Source organism: Nicotiana attenuata, chromosome 1 (genome assembly GCF_001879085.1).
Source record: "Nicotiana attenuata strain UT chromosome 1, NIATTr2, whole genome shotgun sequence".
NCBI lineage: Eukaryota > Viridiplantae > Streptophyta > Magnoliopsida > Solanales > Solanaceae > Nicotiana > Nicotiana attenuata.
Window position 1 is genome coordinate 79,026,859 of NC_031989.1, and position 21,686 is coordinate 79,048,544.

A 21,686-nucleotide genomic window follows, 5' to 3' on the forward strand; every position below is an offset into this window, starting at 1 on the left:
TACCTATAGTTTTGGAAATGTGTAAGTTACACAAGTTTGTATTACACATTTCTGTAAAGTATGTAGCTGAAGGAGGTTTGCAAACTGGCTATTTAACCGGTGCCTTCTATTCTCCAATTATGGGCTTGCTAAGTGAGGGTTGCATGGCCTCCTGCAACTCTTTGTTGGTTTTGTTGGTCTCGGTGTTATAAACGAAGAATTTTGCTACAACCAGGAAGAAAAGAAGGTTGAGAAAGCTCAAGACAGCATAAAATGCATAATAATAGTCCAAATGAGAGATATTGAGGTTGTCCAAAATCCACCCATGGTGTCCATTTTTCTTGGTAACATCTGCCACAGTTGACAGCAGAAAGCTGCTGAGGAAGTAGCCAACACCCAAGCTTGTTGTAGCATATGCAGTCCCAAGGCTTTTCATGCTCTCTGGTGCTTGGTCATAGAAAAACTCAAGTTTTGCAACTTCCACAAAGTTATCAGCAACTCCCATCAAGGCAAACTGGGGAAGCAGAAAGAAAATAGATAGAGGAACAATCTGTTTTTTCCCAGTAATTCCATGTTCTCTAGCTACACTGAGCCTCTTCCTTTCAACGAACGAGGCAATGAGCATGACTATGATATGCAAGACAAGGCCAATCCCGAGTCTCTGCAACAATGTGATCCCCCTCGGGTTCTTTGTGTATTTTCGAAGAATAGGTACCATGACGCGGTCATAGACAACAAGGGTGACCAACATGGAGATTGTTATGAAGACAGTAAGAGATGCTGGAGGAATTTCAAAATTCGGACCGATTCCTCTCTTCAAGGTTGTCCCTTGCTTAATGAAGAGGGTATGTGTCTGTGCTAGCATTGTGCTTGGTATGAACATTGCTATAAGTATTGGAAGCATTTTTATCATTTGCTTAGCTTCTTCAACTTGGGTTACTGGACAAAGTTTCCAGGGTGAACTAGGCCCTGTTTTCACTGCTGCCTTGTCAAGAGGTCTGCATTCAACATGATCTCAATCACATATAATCCAAGTAAAGAAATTAAAAACCAGCATTAATATGGTCCTAATAATATGGTTAAATCAACTAATCCAAAGTGTAGCTTTTGTACACCTACATTATAAAAGAATTTTTATACTATCCGGTCACCCTAAAAGTAACTGTCCGTAACCTCAAAAATAAAGCACGTTATATGCTACAACAAGTTAAAATACACTAAAGTGCAGCCCGATACATTAAGCGCCCGCTATACGCGGGGTCCAAAGAAGGGCCGGACCACATTAGGTCTATTGGACGCAACCTTATCTTGCGTTTCTCCAAGAGGTTCTTTTCGCGGCTTGAACCCTTGACTTCCTGGCCACAAGCGGAAACGTTGACCAAGTGTAAATTGTCTGTGTAAATGAATTAAATATCACAAGATTTTCACCTTAAAGAAATGGTATGATCAATTCTGAAGAGCCCTGCAGAGGTAGCGTACTCTTCCAAGCTCAGCTCATGAAGCTCCTTTGGGTCATTAGGGACAACAACCTTCCACTTCCTAGCTGCAGCAACAACAACTTGAGCAATCCTAGTGAATGGACTTCCTGTAGGTTTTTTATGCCTATAGTAACGAGTCCCTAACAAGAAAACCATCACTGAAACAGCAAGTCCAGCAGTTGGAAGACCATAACCAGCACCCCATCCCACATTATCTTGCAAGTAAACTAGGAAACTGTTGGAGAAGAGAGTTCCAAGAAAGATACTAAACATCCACCAGTTGAAAAAGGAGAGCTTTTGAAATCTCTCTTTAGGCTCAAAATCATCAAACTGGTCTGCACCCATTGTTGAGATATTAGGCTTTGTTCCACCTGTTCCAATAGCAACTATGTACAAAGCACAATAGAAGATGCCAATTTGGAAAGCAGAAGCCCTTTTAGTACAGTCTATATCTTTGATTCCTTTGCCACAACTTGGAGGTCTCAAGCCTTCCAATGAAACAGCCATTGTCAATAAGCACATTCCCTATTTTTATGTGTGCCAAAGAACAAGACACAGGGACAGGATTAAGCAGGCAAAAGAGTGTATGATGTGAATGAAGAACTAGTAAATGTCAGGTGATTGAATTTTTAATTTGTTATTGTGCAGAAGTTAATTAAACTCAACTCAAAATAAAAAATAAGTTAGTAATTACCAGAATGTAAATAGCAGAAGAGATGAGAAAAGTCGAGAAACGACCAAGATGAGCATCAGCAATGTAAGCACCAAGAATGGGAGTCAACCAAACAGTACCAACCCAGTTGGTCACATTGTTTGAGGATTTCACTGTGCCTTCATGCAGTTCATCTGTTAGATATATCACTAGATTTGTTGCTATCCCGTAGAATGCCATCCTCTCAAATACTTCATATCCTGTACGTATGTGCATAAATATATATTCAAGCATTTAATTTCATCAACATTTTTCACTTAGTACCATACTATATACATATGGGGCACCTCATAATATATCCTAGTATACTACGTTACACACGTGCATGACATGCAACAATATAAGTTGTTCTATATTGGTCGAGCACACGAATTGTTATGTCTCGATCATATTTTTTTTGACAATTCTTACTTCATAAGTTAGTTTTTACGGTTGAATTATACATGTAATCCATTTTCTTAACTGATTTAATCTAGAGCGGACTTTACTTGATCGATCATATATTAGTTATTACACTTAGTTCAGGTCTTTTTGTATGAGAGATCTCGTTCCAACAGTTTTTCCGTGAAGGCTCTCTTTTATTTTCAGGATGATTTTAAGTATCATGAGTTTCCTAATAATCTGACCTTAATGTGAGATGTTTTACAATTTTAAGGAGAAGAAAGTGGGGAAGACACGAATTGTTTTGATTGTTGAGACTTTGAGATTATTTAATTACACCTTTAATTTGAGGCTATCAAGAGATGTTTAGTACCTCACTTAAAAGGTTGTCTAGCTTGTTGTATACGGTCGAAATCAGGTATGCCCGGTTTCATGGGCTCGAAGATTCACTTTAAGCCCGAGTTCAGGATAGACCGAGTTCAAGCCCGATGGACCAAGCTCGAGCCCGATGACAGAGTACAAGGCTCGAAGATCGAAGTACGCAATGAGCACCGAAGACGAGTATGACCAGCCCCGAGATAATGCCGTTATGGATTTGTAACAGAAAAGAGCAAGATTCCCGCCACATCCCCAAGATCATAGCGTAAATTCCGGAATAGATTTATACGAATTAGTACGAATCCGTACTAGGCGGTTAGACAACTGCCCCAGTGAGATTCCTTACTGTAAATAGAAATGTACCTTATTTTAGGATTCCCCTACTATATAAAGGGGACCCCAATCATTTGTAACCCATCATCAATCAATGACAAAAGAATATATTCTCTTACTTTCTTGCTCATTATTCATCATAATTGTCTCTTAACTTTATTGTCTTTACTTTACTGTTCTTGCTGACCTACCTCGAGGCCATCTAGCTCGAGGTCAAGACTTGCTTAAGCACTGGTTTGATTCAACTTTCTTCTCTAGTTTATACGTTTGATTTCTTAGTTATTAATTAGTATTGAACTAAATCACGTATCTTTAAAACCACAAACAAGTTTAATTGTTACTCGTATTTTAGAGGTAAACAGTTTGGCGCCCACCGTGGGGCTGAAGATAATAGTGATTATTTCAGTACTGATTCAGGTAACACACGTTATTTTCACACTTGTTCTTGTCAAGAATTTTTGTTCTCAGGTTAAAACATGTCAAAATCACAAAACGCACCCGTACACGGCAATGATGGTCTTGGATTTCATGGGGAAAACAACAATTTGGCTGCTCCGGGAGCCGGTGTACCACCGATTAACCCTGGGGAAGTGCCAAATGTGGAACCAGTCGATGTTAGTTCACACATTGCTTTGAATGCGTATTTACGCGCAGACCCTGGAGGAAGTATACGCAGGGAAGTCCGATCTGGTGGCCAAGGAACGCAGGGTATAGGAGATAGGGGAGTTAGCCTCCAAGTAATATTCGAGATGCTACAAGCTTTACAGGTTGCTATCGCTCAGCTTCAAAGTCAGTATAAAACTCCAAGTGTGGTCGAACTAGAAATCACTCGCCGTACTAAGTCGGTGCCTGAAAGACCAAACGGTAATGGCTTGGGGAATGACCCCACGATTATGAGGATGCTCGAAGAACTCACCAAAAGAATCGAGTCGGGGGAGAAAAAGATTGAGGATAGTGACAAAAAGGTAGAGACGTATAACTCCCGTATTGATCAAATACCGGGAGCACCCCCAGTCTTGAAAGGTTTGGATGCCAAGAAATTCGTACAAAAACCATTCCCTCCGAGTGCGGCTCCGAAGCCTATTCCTAAAAAGTTCCGTATGCCCGATATACCTAAGTACAACGGGACGAGCGATCCTAATGAACACGTTACCTCGTACATTTGCGGGATTAAAGGAAATGACTTAAATGATGATGAGATCGAGTCGGTTTTGTTGAAATTTTTTGGGAAAACTTTGTCAAAAGGAGCAATGATTTGGTATCATAACTTGCCACCAAATTCTATCGATTCGTTTGCTATGTTAACAGACGCCTTCATAAAGGCGCACGCCAGGGCCATAAAGGTTGCGACAAGGAAATCGGACGTTTTTAAGATAAGACAGAGGAATGATGAGATTCTAAGGGAGTTCGTATCCCGATTTCAAATGGATCGAATGGAATTACCACCGGTCATAGACGATTGGGCCGTGCAAGCTTTTACACAGGGGTTGAACGAGCGGAGTTCGATCACGTCGCGACAGTTGAAGCAAAATCTGATCGAGTATCCAGCTATAACTTGGGCAGATGTGCATAATCGCTACCAATCGAAGATCAGGGTCGAGGACGACCAGCTGAGATCCCCCTCGGGTTCGGTTCATCCAAATAGATTGGCAGTTAAGGCCCCGAGGGATACGGACAGGGAACCAAGATCAAACAGGGAAGGGTATCAGCCATATGTCGCCGATCGGAGAAACAACGCTTCGGGGCGTAACCCTCGTCGGAACGATCGAAGAAATGATCGAGGTCAAAACTCTCGGGGACTTATGAGTAAGAGCCGTTTTGATAAACATCCGATCCAGCGGAAGCACCTCGGTTATCGGAGTATAATTTCAGTGTCGATGCATCGGGTATCGTATCAGCCATCGGAAGGATCAAAGACACCAGGTGGCCTAGACCTATACAAACCGATCCTTCTCAAAGAAATCCAAACTTGAAGTGTAAATATCATGGCACACATGGCCATAGGACCGAAGACTGCAGACAACTGAGGGAGGAGGTAGCTCGATTGTTCAACGAAGGTCATCTTGGAGAGTTTCTCAGTGATCGAGATACGAACCACTTCAGAGAAAGAGACGCCAACAAAAAGAATGAGTAGGAAGAGCCGCAGCATGTAATACATATGATCGTTCGTGGGGCCGATGTTCCATAAAGGCCTATATTCAAACATACCAAGGTGTCGATTACCAGAGAAAAACAAACCCGGAGTTATGTGCCCGAGGGCATCCTATCATTCAATGACGAGGAAGCGAAAGGCATTTCTCAGACGCACAATGACGCCCTGGTAATTTCTATTTTGTTAAATAAAATTCAAGTTAAACGTGTTCTAGTGGATCCAGGTAGTTCAGCAAACATAATCAGATCGAGGGTCGTAGAGCAGCTCGTCCTACAGGACCAAATTGTTCCTGTATCTCGAATCTTAAATGGCTTCAACATGGCGAGTGAAACAATGAAGGGGGAGATAATCCTGCCAGTGAACGTGGCCGGGACCATCCAAGATACAAAATTCCATGTCATTGAAGGCGACATGAGATATAACGCTCTACTCAGGAGGCCATGGATCCACAACATGAGGGCAGTACCTTCAACCCTTCATCAGATGATGAAATTCCCAACAGTGGATGGTGTGAAAACAGTTTACGGAGAACAACAAGCTGCAAAGGAAATGTTTGCAGTTGATGGGGTGACACTGATACCAGAGTCTTCGGCCTCAGAAAAATCGAGCACCAAAGATAAGCAGACGGCCAAATAGCAATCACCGTCCCCAGCTTTGATCGAATCGGAGAAACAGGTAATTGAAGAAGAAGAGGAGGATTTCCTTACTCCTCGAACTTTCGTTGTTCCCGAAGACTCAGATGCAACCAAGTCAACGATCGAGGAGCTGGAACAGGTCATAGTGATCGAGTATATGCCCGAGAGAAAGGTATACCTGGGAACGGGGTTAACCCCCGAACTCAGGAAAAAACTCATTCAATTTCTTATTGATAATATGGATTGTTTTGCTTGGTCCCATTTAGATATGACAGGGATCCCACCAGAAATAACAACACACCGGCTGAGCCTCGACCCCAGGTTCAAGCCAGTAAAGCAAAAAAAAAAAAGGCCCCAGTCCGAGGTGAAGCATGCATTTATAAAGGATGAGGTAACTAAACTTCTTAAAATAGGGTCCATTTGGGAGATTATAAGGATTTGAACACGGCATGTCCTAAAGACTCCTTTCCACTGCCCAACATCGATTGCATGATCGAAGCCATGGCTGGCCACGAGATCCTTACCTTTCTCGATGCCTACTCCGGGTACAACCAAATTCAAATGAACCCGGAGGACCAGGAGAAGACCTCGTTTATCACTAAGTTTGGAATGTACTATTACAATTTAATGCCCTTCGGGCTAGAAATGCTGGAGCCACGTACCAACGCCTAGTTAAAGAAATGTTCGAGGAACAGATAGGTAAATCAATGGAAGTTTATATAGACGATATGTTGGTTAAGTCCCTGCGCGCAGAGGACCATTTAACTCATGGCAGGAAACATTCAAAATCTTGAGGAAGTACAACATGAAGCTTAACCCAGAAAAATGTGCCTTCGGAGTCGGCTCGGGCAAGTTCCTCTGCTTCATGGTATCAAATCGGGGAATCAGAATCAACCCTGACAAAATCAAGGCCATCGAAGATATCAGTATCATAGATAGTGTGAAAGCCGTGCAAAGGCTAATAGGACGAGTAGCCGCCTTGGGTCGATTCATTTCGAGGTCATCGGATCGAAGCCACAGGTTCTTTTCCTTACTCAAAAAGAAAAATGATTTCGCATGGACCCCGGAATGCCAACAAGCATTGGAGGAATTGAAGCGATACTTGTCGAGCCCACCTCTGTTTCACACTCCGAAGGTAGATGAAAAGCTTTACTAATATTTGGCAGTGTCTGAGATAGCGGTAAGTAGGGCGCTAGTTTGGGAAGAGCAAGGTACGCAGTTCCCTGTCTATTACGTGAGTCGAACTCTAGGAGATGCTGAAACTAGATATCCACACTTAGAAAAAATGGCACCTGCATTAATAAGCACATCTAGAAAGTTAAAGCCATGTTTCTAGTGTCACCCCATATGTGTGTTAACCACTTACCCTCTTCGAAATGTTTTGCATAAGCCCGAGCTATCAGGCCGATTGGCCAAATCGGCCATCGAACTTGGCGGGTACGATATCGAATATCAACCCCGAACGGCCATCAAGTCTCAAATCCTACCTGACTTCGTGGCCGGTTTTACGCCGACCCTCGTACCCGAAGTGGAGAAAGAGCTTCTGCTAAAATCGGGTACGTCATCAGGGGGTATGGAACCTTTTCACGGACGATGCCTCAAATGTGAAAGGGTCCGGGCTAGGCATTGTTTTGAAGCCATCTACAGGTAGTACTATTAGACAATCTATCAAAACTTCTAGGTTGACTAATAATGAGGGCGAGTATGAGGCCATGATTGCAGGTCTCGAGCTAGCTAAAAGCTTGGGGGTAGAAGTCATTGAAGCCAAGTACGATTCTCTGTTGGTGGTGAACCAAGTAAACAAAAGCTTCGAAGTTCGAGAGGATAGGATGCAAAGATATTTGGACAAACTGCAGGTAACCTTGCACCGGTTCAAGGAGTGGACTCTAGATCATGTGCCTCGAGAACAAAATAGTGAGGCCGATGCACTTGCTAACTTGGGGTCATCAGTTGAAGAAGATGATATCGTCCCAGGGACTATCGTCCAATTATCGAGATCTGTGGTCGAGGAGGGTCATGCCGAGATAAATTCTACAAATTTGACTTGGGATTGGAGGAATAAGTATATCGAATATTTAAAAAGTGGAAATCTCCCATCGGATCATAAAGAGTCGAGGGCTCTACGAACCAAGGCTGCTAGGTTCACATTGGATGAAGATGGAACATTGTACAAGAGGACGTTCGATGGACCATTGGCGGTATGTTTAGGGCCGGGGGACACCGATTATGTTTTACGGGAGATCTACGAAGGCACTTGTGGAAACCACTCCGGCGTCGAGTCTTTGATTTGCAAAATTATTAGAGCAGGGTATTACTGGGATAGCATGGAAAAAGATACTAAGGAGTTTGTTAGAAAGTGTGATTAATGTCAAAGGTTCGCACCGATGATTTATCAGCCCGGGGAGCAACTTCACTCAGTCCTGTCCCCGTGGCCTTTCATGAAATGGGGAATGGACATTGTCGACCCTCTACCAACGGCCCCAGGTAAAGCTAAATTTATTTTGTTTATGACTGACTACTTTTCTAAATGGGTGGAAGCACAGGCCTTCGAGAAGGTCAGGGAAAAAGAAGTTATTGACTTCATCTGGGATCATATCGTGTGTCGATTCGGGATACCTGCCGAAATCATATGCGACAACGGGAAGCAATTCGTCGGCAACAAGGTAACGGAGTTCCTCGAAGCACATAAAATAAAGAGGATCTTATCAACACCGTACCACCCGAGCGGGAACGGACAGGCCGAATCAACAAACAAAACTATCATTCAAAACTTAAAGAAAAGGTTGAACGACGCAAAAGGAAAATGAAGAGAAGTTCTACCTGAGGTTCTTTGGGCATATCGAACGACATCAAAGTCCAGAACGGGGGAAACCCCGTTCTCTTTAGTATACGGCTCCGAGGCCTTGATTCCAGTCGAGTTCGGGGAACCCAGTGCCAGATTTCAAAATGCATCGGAGGAATCAAATCACGAGACTATGAATACTAGCCTCGAGCTATTAGATGAAAAACGAGAAGCTGCACTTGTTCGGATGGCCGCGCAGAAGCAAAGAATCGAGAGATATTATAATAGAAGGACCAACCTTCGACACTTCGGAACGGAGACTAGTTCTACGGAAAGTCACCCTCAACACTCGAGACCCTAATGAAGAGAAATTAGGCCCGAATTGGGAAGGACCGTACCGAGTCATCGGAGTTATCGGAAAAGGGTCTTACAAACTCGGCACGATGGAAGGCGAATAATTGCCAAACAATTGGAATATATCACTACTCAAACGGTATTATTGCTAAGGTATGACCTTCTCCTTTTCCATTTGTATTTAAGTCTAACTCGTTGCAGATGTTGATCGAAGACGACGAGGGAACCCTTATACACGAAGACCTTAGGTTTTAAAGCACGCGTCGCACTCTTTTTCCCTTAGATCGAGTTTTATCCCAAATGGGTTTTTCCGGCAAGGTTTTTAACGAGGCAACAACTATGTGCACCTAAGGAGAATTCAACAGTATCCAAGGCTTCTTTTTAATCAACCTCTAATACAGGGGGACATCACCCTCAGAGGTTATATTTTCGAGAAAAATACTTCACGCCAAAGAGGGCCTCGATAGGAAAATTTCGTAATGGGCCAAGCGGTCAGATGAACCGTGTCCATATAGAATAGTCGAGCCCCAACGGCAAAACATGTACGCATGCATGAATTATTCAAAGAAGCATTCTTTCTATATCAAACACTTTGTGTCTCAAAGAAATTTGCTAGTATACGAACTCCATACTTGTGATTCTGTGAGAAACGACTCAAGGGCCAAAACGCAAATACATATCGAATACTCGGGGACCGTCATCAACAGTCAACACATCTAAACTCGAATTCGTAAGACCTCAAAGAGGCATCCCTCGACGTAAAGGCCAAGGCCATCAAACTTGGGGACTGACGTTTCGAACAAGTTCGAAATGTTATCGGGAAATAAGTCCAAAAGACATACCCGAAGGCTACGGCCATATTAAAGGCTACGACCGAAATAACGCGGCTCGGAGACGTCCGAATTCCGCAATTAAAAACAGGCCTTCAAATTCTCAAAAAACCGGTGAAATAAAGGCTGCCCTCGGCAAAATAATCAAAGGGCTTCGATAAAATCAGCCCTAAAGAAACCTTAAGAGGTATCAAATTATCCAAAACAAACTTGTGCCAAGGCACTAAAAACAAAGGGTTCCGATCGATATCAAACCCTTAGAAAACCCAATGGCTAAAAAATGCATGCCAAGGCATAAATAAATTTTACTAAGTCTTCTAAGCCGAAAAGGGGAAATAATAGCCATCTCTTAGAGGCCATAATGACCCGATCTAAAGGATCCTAAGGGCTGATACATTTAGGGTTTGAGACCTTGTTCTCACTCGACTCGGACCTAAGGGTCCCGAGCTCGCATCAAATCAACTTAAGCTCAGCTCGAGGATTCATAAAAAAATCTTAAAAGGTATTCCATTATAAGTTCAAAGATCACCCATTGATTACTAGAAAACCTAAGGGTTTATTCTACTCTGAGTTCGAGCCAGAGCTCACTCGATCATTGAAGTTATAACATCAAAAATTTTCACAAAATAAAGAAAAAACAGAATTCGAAAGAAATCGGAGATGGAGCGAAAAGAAAAGGAATTCCTTATATTCATAAAGGGTATTTACAGTGCCCACAAAGGGCCTTACACAAAACAAAAAAAAAAAATCCTAAGAGCCTAGTCTACTTTGGGAGCCACATCCTCGGGAGCTGTATCCTCGGGAGCGACATCTTCGGGAACTTCCTCCTCGAGGACTTCTTCCTCATCTCTTCCACTCTTGGAACCACTAGCAGAATCTTCATCATCAGAGAGTAAAGCGGCAACTTCGTCTTCCAAAGTTTTTGCCTTTTCAATATCAGCTGAGAGGTCAAAGCCTCGGGCGTGCACTTCCTCGAGAGTTTCCCTTCGAGATTGTCGCCTGGCGTGATCGAGAGCATATGACAATTTGACCTCAGTAGCAGTGGAGATTTCCTATACCCGAACATTAGCAGCCTCGGCGTTAGCTCGATAAGAGGCCACAAACGCCTCTGCCTCAGATTTGGCCTTCGCAAGCTCGGCGGCCGATTTAGCTTCGAGCTCCTCAATCTTTCGGCTCCAGGCCAAGCTTTCCCCCTTTACATTTTGAAGCTGGCGTTCGATCGAAAGCAGCTGGGCCCGAAGCGTATCTTTTTTCGAGGCGAGACAATCCATATGTTGCTTCCACCCCAAGGTCTCGGCCTCTTTCACCTTGAGCTCTTCTCGAAGCTGCTCCACCAGCTCGCCCTTCTGCTGAGCCTGCAGAGTTGAAATGTTAATCGCTAAATTAAATGAGCACATAACAAACTCCCAAAGGGTACATTACTTGCTCAATGAGCTCAGTCTGTTCTTGACGAGCCTTCGTTAGTTCAACTCGGAGATCTCTGACCTTCTCCTCTTTCTGTTCATAGAGGCGTTTAAGTCCGTCCCTCTCTTCCACAAGTTTCTTGAGTTCGGCCTCGCATCGGGCAAGCTCGGCTCGAGATTTAGAAAATGCTTTTCAATGAAGCGTCACGGCCTTCGCACAAAGAAAAGGAGTCAGATTTAGAAAAACGAGAATAAAACTCGAGAAAAATTATGGAGGCAGAAACTTACTTGTTTTAGAAGCCGCTGAACCTCATCGAAGATAAACGAAGCGTCAGGGTCGGGACCATCTTCGACCCCCACAAGACATTCCCGAAAAATATCATTCCCTTCATGGGTCGTCCCCACGTCGGGAGTCTTCATGGCCTGGGCATCTCGGAATTGCCCTTCAGAGAACACAGGACCAGGCGGTGATTCATCTACATTAATTATCCCAAGTGATTCACTTGGAACATTATCTTCTCTTTGAAGGGCATAGAAATTAGGCCCCTCGGGCTCGTCCGCCGAATGCCCTCCAAGACGAGGTGCTTTTTTGCCGCCCGATGGCTCGGGGACTCTGCTCGAGCTCCCCTCCGAGATTTCTTCGGTTCGAGATTGAACCGCATCAGCCATCACTGGTTCAGCGGCCTTCAAAGCTTCAGTGCTCCCCTTATTCCGAGCTACCAACAGGCAGTCGTCATCTTCTCCCTCTTTCTCGTCATCCCAAAGGTGTTGGACCGCTTCTGCAGATAGGGCCGCGGGATCGGCCCTAGGCTTTCGAGCCCTATTTTTCTTGGGCTTCGGGGAGCTTGGTGGCGAAGCTCTTTTCCTTTTCTTCTCTTTGGTAGGTTTTGGGATTTCCTCCTCACTGGGAAGGGGCGGCCTCATAGCAACATTATCTCCGAGGCCTGTGTAAGGAGAAAGTAAGTATTTTACAAGAGAAATACCAATATATAAACAAGTGAGCTTACCATGGTTTTTAGCCTCCCACCGACCCTTGGCCAAATCACGCCAACATCGTTTTGCATGTGAAGAAGTGGAAGCCAATTGTCGAACCCAACCTGCGAGGTCCGGAATCGCACCAGGAAACCAAGGGACAACTGCATCATCGAAAGAGAATTAGATCGAGGAAGAATAAGGAATGCAGAGCAATAATCTTCGCCGATAGGTTTTTGCTTACGATTCATGTTCCATTCCTCGGGGAATGGTATCCTTTCAGCAGGAATTAAATCGGAAGTCTTGATTCGGACAAACCGGCTCATCCACCCTCGGTCCTTGTCCTCATCGATGCTAGAGAATAGCGACTTCGTGGATCGATGCTGGAGCTTTATCAGACCGCCTCGATAAAGGAGAGGGCTGTATAGCTTGATGAAATAGTCGAGGGTAAAAGGCATCCCCTCGACCTTGCACAAAAAATACCTGGGCAAATTGACGATGCGCCAGAAAGAAGGGTAGACCTGGCCAAGGCTCACCCGGTATTGATGATAGAAATCGAGAATGATTGGATCTATGGGACCCAATGCTGGATCTACGGGACCCAATGTGAAAGGATAAGTATACATGCTTAAGTACCCTTTCACATAAGTGGTGATGTCCTCTTCAGGGGAAGGAATCATGACGTCTTTATCCTCCCAATTACAATCCTCTATCACCTACTCAAGTTCATCTTCAGTTATCAAGCAGATGTATCGAGACATAGGGCTCGCATCGGCCTGGAACTGACGCCGGCTTATAGATTTTAAAATCGGAAGAAGCTCGCATGGCTCGGGAATGCACTCCTCGATACGAGGTGGCACTGTCGTTCTACTCCCGGTCGGACGTGATGACTAGGAGGCTTTTTCTTTCTGAGGAACGGTTTTAGATGTTTTGGCCATTGCTGCTGAGAAATTCAAAAGAAGAGAAAAAATTGATGCTGTAGCGAGAGTAAGAAAGGATGAACTCGGGAAAGATGAAGAAGCTAGTGAGGTTTTGAGAAAGATTTGAGAAGTAAAGATTGTAAAAGTTGTAAAATTGACCTATTTATAGTGGTCGCTTTAACGGTTTGGGGAAACCAATGGCCGACCATCAGCCGCCTTCAATTAATGGCCTTGCGAACTATGCAGACGCGAACTTTCAATCACTTCAGTCGCTGACGTCACGAGATTGACATCATGATCGAGGCATCGGAGGATCGAGGATCAAATCGTTTCTTATCGTCTTACTCTAAGAAACGCGGGGACTATCTGTATACGGTCGAAATAAGGTATGCCCGATTTCACGGGCTCGAAGATTCGCTTCAAGCCCGAGTTCAGGATAGACCTAGTTCAAGCCCGATGGATCAAGATCGAGCCCGATGACAGAGTACAAGGCTCGAAGATCGAAGTACGCAATGAGCACCGAAGTCGAGTATGACCAGCCCCGAGATAATGCCGTTATGGGCTTGTAACAGAAAAGAGCAAGATTCCCTTCACATCCCCAAGATCATGGCGTAAATTTCGGAATATATTTGTACGAGTTAGTACGAATCCGTACTAGGCGGTTAGATAGCTGTCCCAGTAAGATTCCTTACTATAAATGAAATGTACCTTATTTTAGGATTCCCCTACTATATAAAGGGGACCCCAATCATTTGTAACCCATCATCAATCATTGGCAAAAGAATATACTCTCTTACTTTCTTGCTCATTATTCATCAGAATTGTCTCTTAACTTTATTGTCTTTGCTTTACTATTCTTGCTGACCTACTTGAGGCCATCTAGCTCGAGGTCAAGACTTGCTTAAGCATTGGTTTGATTCAACTTTCTTCTCTGGTTTATACGTTTGATTTCTTAGTTATTAATTAGTATTGAACTAAATCACGTATCTTTAAAACCACAAACAAGTTTAATTGTTACTCGTATTTTCGAGGTAAACACTTGTGTTGAAATTAGTGCATAAGAACCATAATGTCTCAGAAATCAAAAACAAAAATCATAACCATGCATAAAGTAGCAAGTGGATGGATAAATTTCTAAGAATTTAACTATATACACTGAAAGCTAAGTGTAAAGAACTTCTATATATATATATATATATATATATTGTAATTCAACATATTATTGTAGAAATTTAATAGTAAGGTCTGCCAAAAGCAAGCACGTTTTTGTTTTATTTCTTCATTTCTCTTTAAACTTAAATTATAACTTCTGCTCTCACTCTCTATATATATATGTAAAGAAGATGTTATATATATCGATATATGGAGAGAGTATATAAAACATACCAACAATGAAATAACAAGCTCTCCATCTGCCAGTTTTGGATCTGAGAAGAGGTTTGCCTTTGAGGTCCACAGTCCCATCTTGTGTATAATCCTTACTCCCATTAGTAGCTCCTTTCTCTAATTCTTCACTCATCTTGATACACAAATTAACAAGATATCAGATTTTAGTTTGTGCTACATATATATATTTCCAAGTCTACGATATATATAATTTGTGCCAGCTTTTATATATATACATTGAAGGTTTCTATGCGTATCCTCATAATTCCAAATGTTGCTTTCACTTTGCATCTAAAATATACTAATAGCCTATAACTAAAGCAAAACAGTTTTATATTCCAAGTTATGCTAATTTTGTTTTAATTTGAAAATGTGTGTCTTGTCCATATATATATATATATATATATATATATATATATATATATATATATATATATATATATATATATATATATATATATATTGTTGGATGTTGGAAGGTGCAGCATCAATTTTATCGACCAATATTGTAGTATTCTGAAGAGGAGACAAGTTAATGTTATACTCCCTTTTTTCTTTTTTCTTTTTCATATTATCTGTTTTTTAATATTCTTGCATACCTTAGTACTAGCTTTTAATCGTTAGAGTATGTGTTTAAACTATATATCCTTCTATCTCTTCTTTAAACGTCTTACTTAATTATTACTCCGCCAAATATAACAGAAAGTGTGTTAATTAATTAGGAACAATAATCAATATATAAAGCCTTCTTATTTGTCTAAAACATCAAATATTTTAAAACCAATTCAATTTGCCAATACAATTGATAATTTTTCGGACCAAATATAGTGTAAAATATCATTATTTAGTTGATTAATGTATTTTTTAATATTATGTAATATAATGAGTCTTGTCATGTATGTCAGCCTCGTCGTCTTTACGTATGATATGATCATGTTGCATGGAAGATTTCGAAAGCTACAAAATGCATACGATATAAGTAAGACAAAGTTAAAATTTGCCAGGAAACAACACCCATTAATTATTTTATAAATATATTGGGTTTAAAGTATTACTATATACGTTGATATCAATGAAACAAAATGATACGAAAATCTTACTTAAAATAGAGTGCTAGTGACATATTTAGCAATTAGTCATACAACCCAATAACCTTGGAATTAGGACCATTTCCTTAAACAATAAAAAACTGATGTCATTGTGAAGCACAGGGCTTTGCCGGCTTATATTTTTATTTTATTTTATATAGAAAAGGAAAGATGGTTGACCAAGGTCATATATGTCATTTCATAAAAATTTCATGTTTGTATTTCTTAAATGCAAAATACAATTGGACCCCACGTTCCTCTAGCCACAACTCTCCTTTAAATGCACTATGCATGTGTTGATTACACTATTTGTGTAGTACAAATGCTCATTTCCAATCTTTTTCTCATTTTGGAAAATTATTAATTTTTGTTTTATTTAAATAGAAGTTTCCATAGAGAAAATTTTAAATAATACAACAACAAAAAGAAGTATCGATATTTACGAGATTTTCATATTTACCCATACTATCTTAAAGCAATTTGAAAATAAAAATTAAATAATTTTCATCTACCATATTATTTGAAGACGATTTCAAACTAAATATTTTTATATTCAAAAGTAACTTTAAAATATATAGCTTGTTAAACCTCAAAAGTTAATTAATTAAACCCCAACAAATAATAATTTTAATAAAATTGCAATGTTGGGCCCGTATACGGGCCTTTCCTCATCTAGTATATATATATATATATATATATCACAAGACGTAGTAATCGACCGTTTGACTTTGGTTCTGAAACAAATTAAATGTATGTGTTTGGATTCCGTTGTAGACGAATTGTTATATGTTGTATTCTTTCTTAGTTGAGTGATGACTTTTCAATTTTTTAATTAAAGCTCTAATTGTGAAAAAAGAAGAATACATTTGTTATCTGTTACATACAAGAATTATCATTCCCATTTCTCATGAGACACATCACTTATACATACCAAGTATTTTATCTTGGTTCCTTTTTTTTAGATAGTTCTGTTCGCAGTTTCTACTAATTGAACTTTTATTTACAACTGCTTGAACTCAAGCTAATCTTCCCTCCTATAACAGTGTAAATAATCTAGTAAGTAATTTGTTTCCTCATCCCTATAACATAATAGTATGCAGGCAGGCCATTAAATATGAGAAAACTAATAAGGTGATACGTGTAAAAATTATGTGGGGTAGCCACTTTTTAAAGTGGTATTTCACTACTAGAATTCCGGAAAAAAGCGACCAAACTTTAGCGACCAAAGTTGGTCTGTCAAGAAAAGCGACCAACGTTGGTCTCTAAATTCGAGAAAATAATAAAATAATTATTTTAAATACATTAGCGACCAAAGTTGGTCGCTATTTGGTTAATAATTTCGTCAAAATGTTGACCGGACTGGTCAGACTTGCTTGGTCAAAGAAATACTGAGATTAGCGACCAACGTTGGTCGCTATTGTGGGACCCACTTATTAAATTTTAATAATTATATTATTATTTAAAAAAAATTATAAAATATAAATAAATATAATTCAAAGTTAGCGACCAAAGTTGGTCGCTTATAAAATAGAGACCAACTTTGGTCGCTAATATGGGACCCGTTTAACAATTATATTATTATTTTAAATATTATATAAAATATAAATAAATCTGATTTAAATTTAGCGACCAGCTTTGGTCGCTAATTTAAATTTAAGTATAATTAGCGACCAAAGTTGGTCTCTTTTCAGGTCAACAATGGTCAAAATTAAAAATCACTTTTGTATTTACTATCTAATAATATAAATGTAAGCCGTTAACACTTTTGTAACACAAGGGATGAATAGACTAAAATATACTCTAACATGCTATGCACTAAGTATAAGCGTATTAGGTAATATTATATCGAATATGGCTTATATATATGTAATATATATAGTTACGCTGTACTATGCGTATTAGGTAATATTATATCGAATATGGCTTATATATATGTAATATATATAGTTACGCTGTACTATGCGCTAAGTATAAGCGTATTAGGTATTATTATATCGAATATGGCTTATATATATGTAATATATATAGTTACGCTGTACTATGCGCTAAGTATAAGCGTATTAGGTATTATTATATCGAATATGGCTTATATATATGTAATATATATAGTTACTGTTTAACCAAAAAACTGAATATTTGGTTAAAGCTAGAATTTAATAGAGAAATCGGGTTACTGATAATCAAGAAATAAGAGATTTTGTGAACAACAATAAAGCAATGAACAAGAGTATATTTCAGTATAATCGGAATGATATTTCGTGCCCTACAGATGTTGTGACTTTCTCCTTTTATAGTCAATTCTAAGAGAAAGTGTAATACCTTTGTCTTAATGAGGCAATTACGAGCAGTAAATGACATTAAAAGAAACGTTATTCAATCATTCTTTTTAAATACAAATTCTCTAACGTATTTGGCATTTAATGTTGAATTTGGACTCTTTTACGCTATCAGATTCATATCTTCAATTCCTTCTGATCTTCGAGCTTTAAATGGCTCGAACAGGTACGAGTCTCGTTTCATCTGGATACTAGCTCGTACCTTTAAGTATCTTCTCTCCCGCATCTATTGTTGCTCGTGTCTTCTAACTGTTTGTCATGCTTTGACTATTTGACCGGTCCACGTGTCATGACATGTCATCTTCAATATTTAAATTCAGTTTTTTCCCAATACAGATAGTCCCCCCACTTTCCATTTGTTTATCAATTAAATATTTGGGAAGTGGATCTTCATTAAAAAGGGAATTTTTGCCATAATTAATGCTATGACAGTACTAACGCTTCAGTTGTCTTTTCTATTTAATGCATCGCACACGTGTCTCCTTCTCATTAGCTCTGTAATTCTACAGCCTTTTTTCAAGGCTTCTTCAACTCCACTATTCACGAAGTGATAGTTGCCTTTATTATAGGCTTTCCATCATTACACTTCTTAATCTTTGACGGTTGCTTTTATATAAACTTAATCCTCCTTCCACAAATTTTTACCTAATATTTCACTATTTACTTCTATTCACTTCTTCCTCTGTTCAAGCCTTTCTACCATGTCATCTTCAAATCCCAACCCTAGAAGAGTCCCAATTCTTGACAGTTTCCCCAATGCCCCTGTGAGACATAGAAGGGGTAGAGGGGGTAGGCTTCGTGGCCTTGGATCCATTCGTGGTGGTACCTCTGGTTCCATCACTCTTTCACTCCTTATTCGAGGCTGGTACACCCGTTATGTTGCGGTACCCACGGTTGATTTGGTGGGTGAATCAAATATTCCTTTCCCTGAGAAATGGAACCTTGCACGTAAGTATTTCTTTCTTGCCGTGTTTGTTTTATTTCAACTCCTTTTCTCATTTCATTCTTTTTTGCTTTTTTGTAGCAACCATGGGAGATGTGGAACCCGTTCCTAATTTTCGTGGTTGGGTAGATGCTATTTTGAAGGCCGTGCCTATGGAGGCACGAACCTGGAAATCTATTTCTAACAAACATGGTTGGAAAGTAAAAACTCACGGTATGCGTCTCTTATTGTTTCCCGTATGTTAAATTCTTTCCCCTCTTCTAACTTTTTATCCTTCTTTCTGTCAGGATTTGCTATTCGAGGAATGTCAGCTGAAGTAGCTATTGCCCTTCGAGCTTCTTTTGGTACTCCTCTTTCTTTGGAGATAGCACAAGCTACGCTGTCAAAGAGGAAAGTTGTTGAAGAGGATTCCGAGGATGATGAAGATGAAGACACCTCTTTGGCAGTTAGACCTAGAGTCAGGAGACGTATCATTTCTGAAGATGAAGCTGAAATTTCTCCTACCCGTGCCTCCTCTCCGGTTAATATTGTTTCCGATGATGAAACCATCCCCAGGGACACCATTGAATCCACTCAACGTCTCTTCACTAAGGGTTTCGAAAGTGGTGATCTAGGTCCGGTTTTAGATGAGGTTCCTCTTTCCTCTTCCATTCCTATTCCTTCTATTCCTTCTTTAGTTTCAAGTACATCTTTGCCCATTTTATCTGTTCCTGCTTCTTTGCCAATTTCTGCTCCTTTACCTGCTTCGACTCCCTCGACTCCTGTTATTTTCACCTCTTCTACCGTTCCTCCTTCTATAGCTCCCCTTTTCTCTGTTCAGCATGCAGAGGAGGGTTTTAGTAGCAGAAGTTTAGCTATGAGGAGTGTAACACTTGAGGTTCCTGCTACTAACAGTCTTTTAAGGAAGTCTGGTGGAGCAGATGTCTGGCTTAAGCCTTTAATTGGAGATATTGAGAAGAAAAAGATGGACAGTCACAGTTGCTTAACTTTGATGAATGACATAGTTCATTCTACGTTGAAGGTATTCTCCCTCTACTTTTTAATAAGTTTTTTTTTATTATTTCTAGATTCTTATCTTCATGAGTTGTCTTTATAGGCCAACCTTATTGGCACGGAGTTGATGGGAAGAATTTCCCTTTTAGAAAACAAGGCTCGTGAATCTGATAAGACTATTCTCGAGGCTGAGAGGGTAGCTAAGGAAGCCCAGCTGGAGGCAACTAATTGGAAGGAACAATTTAAAAATGCTCAAGACACGATAAAAGAATTGCAAGAAAGCAACCGTAACCTGGAGCAGCAAAAGCGGACTCTGACTTCGGATTTAGCGAAGGCCAAGGCTTCTTCTAGTAAAGCCGAGAAGGACAAGGAGCGCCTCGAGTGTTCCTTTTCAAAGCAATTATCAAAGTCAAGTGAAGAAATCAGAGAACTTAAAGCACTCTTGAACAAGAAAGAAGAATATGCAGGAGAGTTAGTACAAAACTTGACTCAAGCTCAAGCTGATTTGAAGATCTCCTCTGATAAGGTTCATGCATTGGAGAGTTCTCATGCCTCTCTTGAAGCCACCCTTGATTCCACTTTAGCTGAAAATCAAGTGTTAAAGAATGATCTTGCTATGTGGGAAAGGGATTATGAGCTTCTTGAGGAGAATTTTAATATAGAAGTGAGTTGGGCTTTTCTAAACTCTCGTCGTGATGCTTTAACTGAGGCCAGACAAGAAAACTTTGATTTAGAATCGGAATTGGCCAAGGTTTTGAAAACCATTAAGATGACCCAACAACCACTTGACTTTCCTTCTCCGGCAGATGAAGCTCCCGTGACTGAAGAACCTTTAAATGAAGAAGCTGCTGCTGTGACAATTGAAGTTGAAAATGTTGCTATTCCAGCTCCCGAGGGTGAAACTTCTATGAATCGGTTTGAGGAAGCTGACGCTTCCGTGGCTCTTGCTCCCCTCGAAGAATCTACCATTTCAATCCCAGCTGAAACCGCTTCTGTTGCTGTTTCTTCAGAAGTTACCGTTCCTGAAAGTGAAACTGATATCACAACTTCTGATGCTCCAGCCCCTCAGTGACCAGTTTATGTTTTAAAACTTTATTTTTATTTGCTTTGTTGATTGGTGGAAAAAGTCCCCAGTTATCATAATGGGGCACTTGTTGACTAAGTTTTTACTTAGTCTTTTTAACTATATAAAGAAGTTTATTAGTACTTCAAAATATTCTATTCTTGCCTTTTTCTTATCTATTTAGGACTTATAGAATAGTTTTGCATTTTTTTAAACTTTGAAAATGCTTTATGATCCTTCTCATGACTTATTAACATGAGGCTTATAAAAGAGGGCCCTTTTATATATATCGACACTTAATGAAGAAGACGTCTCAACTTCATAATGGTGTTACAATACGATGAAAGAAATAGGAACACACATGTTTCGCTTGAAACCACTTTGACAAGTTTTTATTCACGAACTTTGTCAAGCTTTTGAATATTACATGTATTAAAATACATCTATAACTTTCTCGTAACTGTTTTTCTTGTAACAGATTTTTGCAAAATAAATATTATTCCAACAAGGTTTTTTCTTATAACCCGTTTCAGTATATCGTCATGACCCTATCTTCATGTACTAGGAA

The 21,686-nt window shown here is 40.2% G+C and overlaps 2 protein-coding genes across 2 annotated transcripts; one reads left to right on the forward strand and one right to left on the reverse strand.

Annotated features, from left to right (window-relative positions):
- On the reverse strand, positions 91 to 14,828 carry LOC109229343 (protein NRT1/ PTR FAMILY 5.2-like). Its single transcript, XM_019394753.1, has 4 exons — positions 14,696 to 14,828; positions 2,152 to 2,369; positions 1,408 to 1,982; positions 91 to 977 (listed from the first exon to the last, which is right to left on the reverse strand). The coding sequence occupies exons 1-4, from the start codon at positions 14,826 to 14,828 to the stop codon at positions 107 to 109; spliced, it is 1,797 nt and encodes a 598-aa protein (XP_019250298.1). The 3' UTR covers positions 91 to 106.
- On the forward strand, positions 19,367 to 21,127 carry LOC109237634 (flocculation protein FLO11-like). The gene is made up of 5 exons (XM_019403959.1): positions 19,367 to 19,406; positions 19,509 to 19,939; positions 20,159 to 20,275; positions 20,357 to 20,597; positions 20,862 to 21,127. Exons 1-5 carry the CDS (start codon positions 19,367 to 19,369, stop codon positions 21,125 to 21,127), a joined length of 1,095 nt encoding a protein of 364 aa, XP_019259504.1.

Bases quoted from the DNA above. Each gene is read 5' to 3' on its own strand.
- LOC109237634 (XM_019403959.1), top strand. From the start codon at position 19,367: ATGTCAGCTGAAGTAGCTATTGCCCTTCGAGCTTCTTTTG. The intron at 19,407-19,508 runs GTACTCCTCTTT...CCTCTTTGGCAG, and splicing joins TGCCCTTCGAGCTTCTTTTG to TTAGACCTAGAGTCAGGAGA. The intron at 20,276-20,356 runs GCAACTAATTGG...AACCTGGAGCAG, and splicing joins CTAAGGAAGCCCAGCTGGAG to CAAAAGCGGACTCTGACTTC.
- LOC109229343 (XM_019394753.1), bottom strand. From the start codon at position 14,828: ATGAGTGAAGAATTAGAGAAAGGAGCTACTAATGGGAGTAAGGATTAT. The intron at 2,370-14,695 runs GTATGTTTTATA...ACATACGTACAG, and splicing joins AGCTTGTTATTTCATTGTTG to GATATGAAGTATTTGAGAGG. The intron at 1,983-2,151 runs GTAATTACTAAC...ACATAAAAATAG, and splicing joins CTTCTGCTATTTACATTCTG to GGAATGTGCTTATTGACAAT.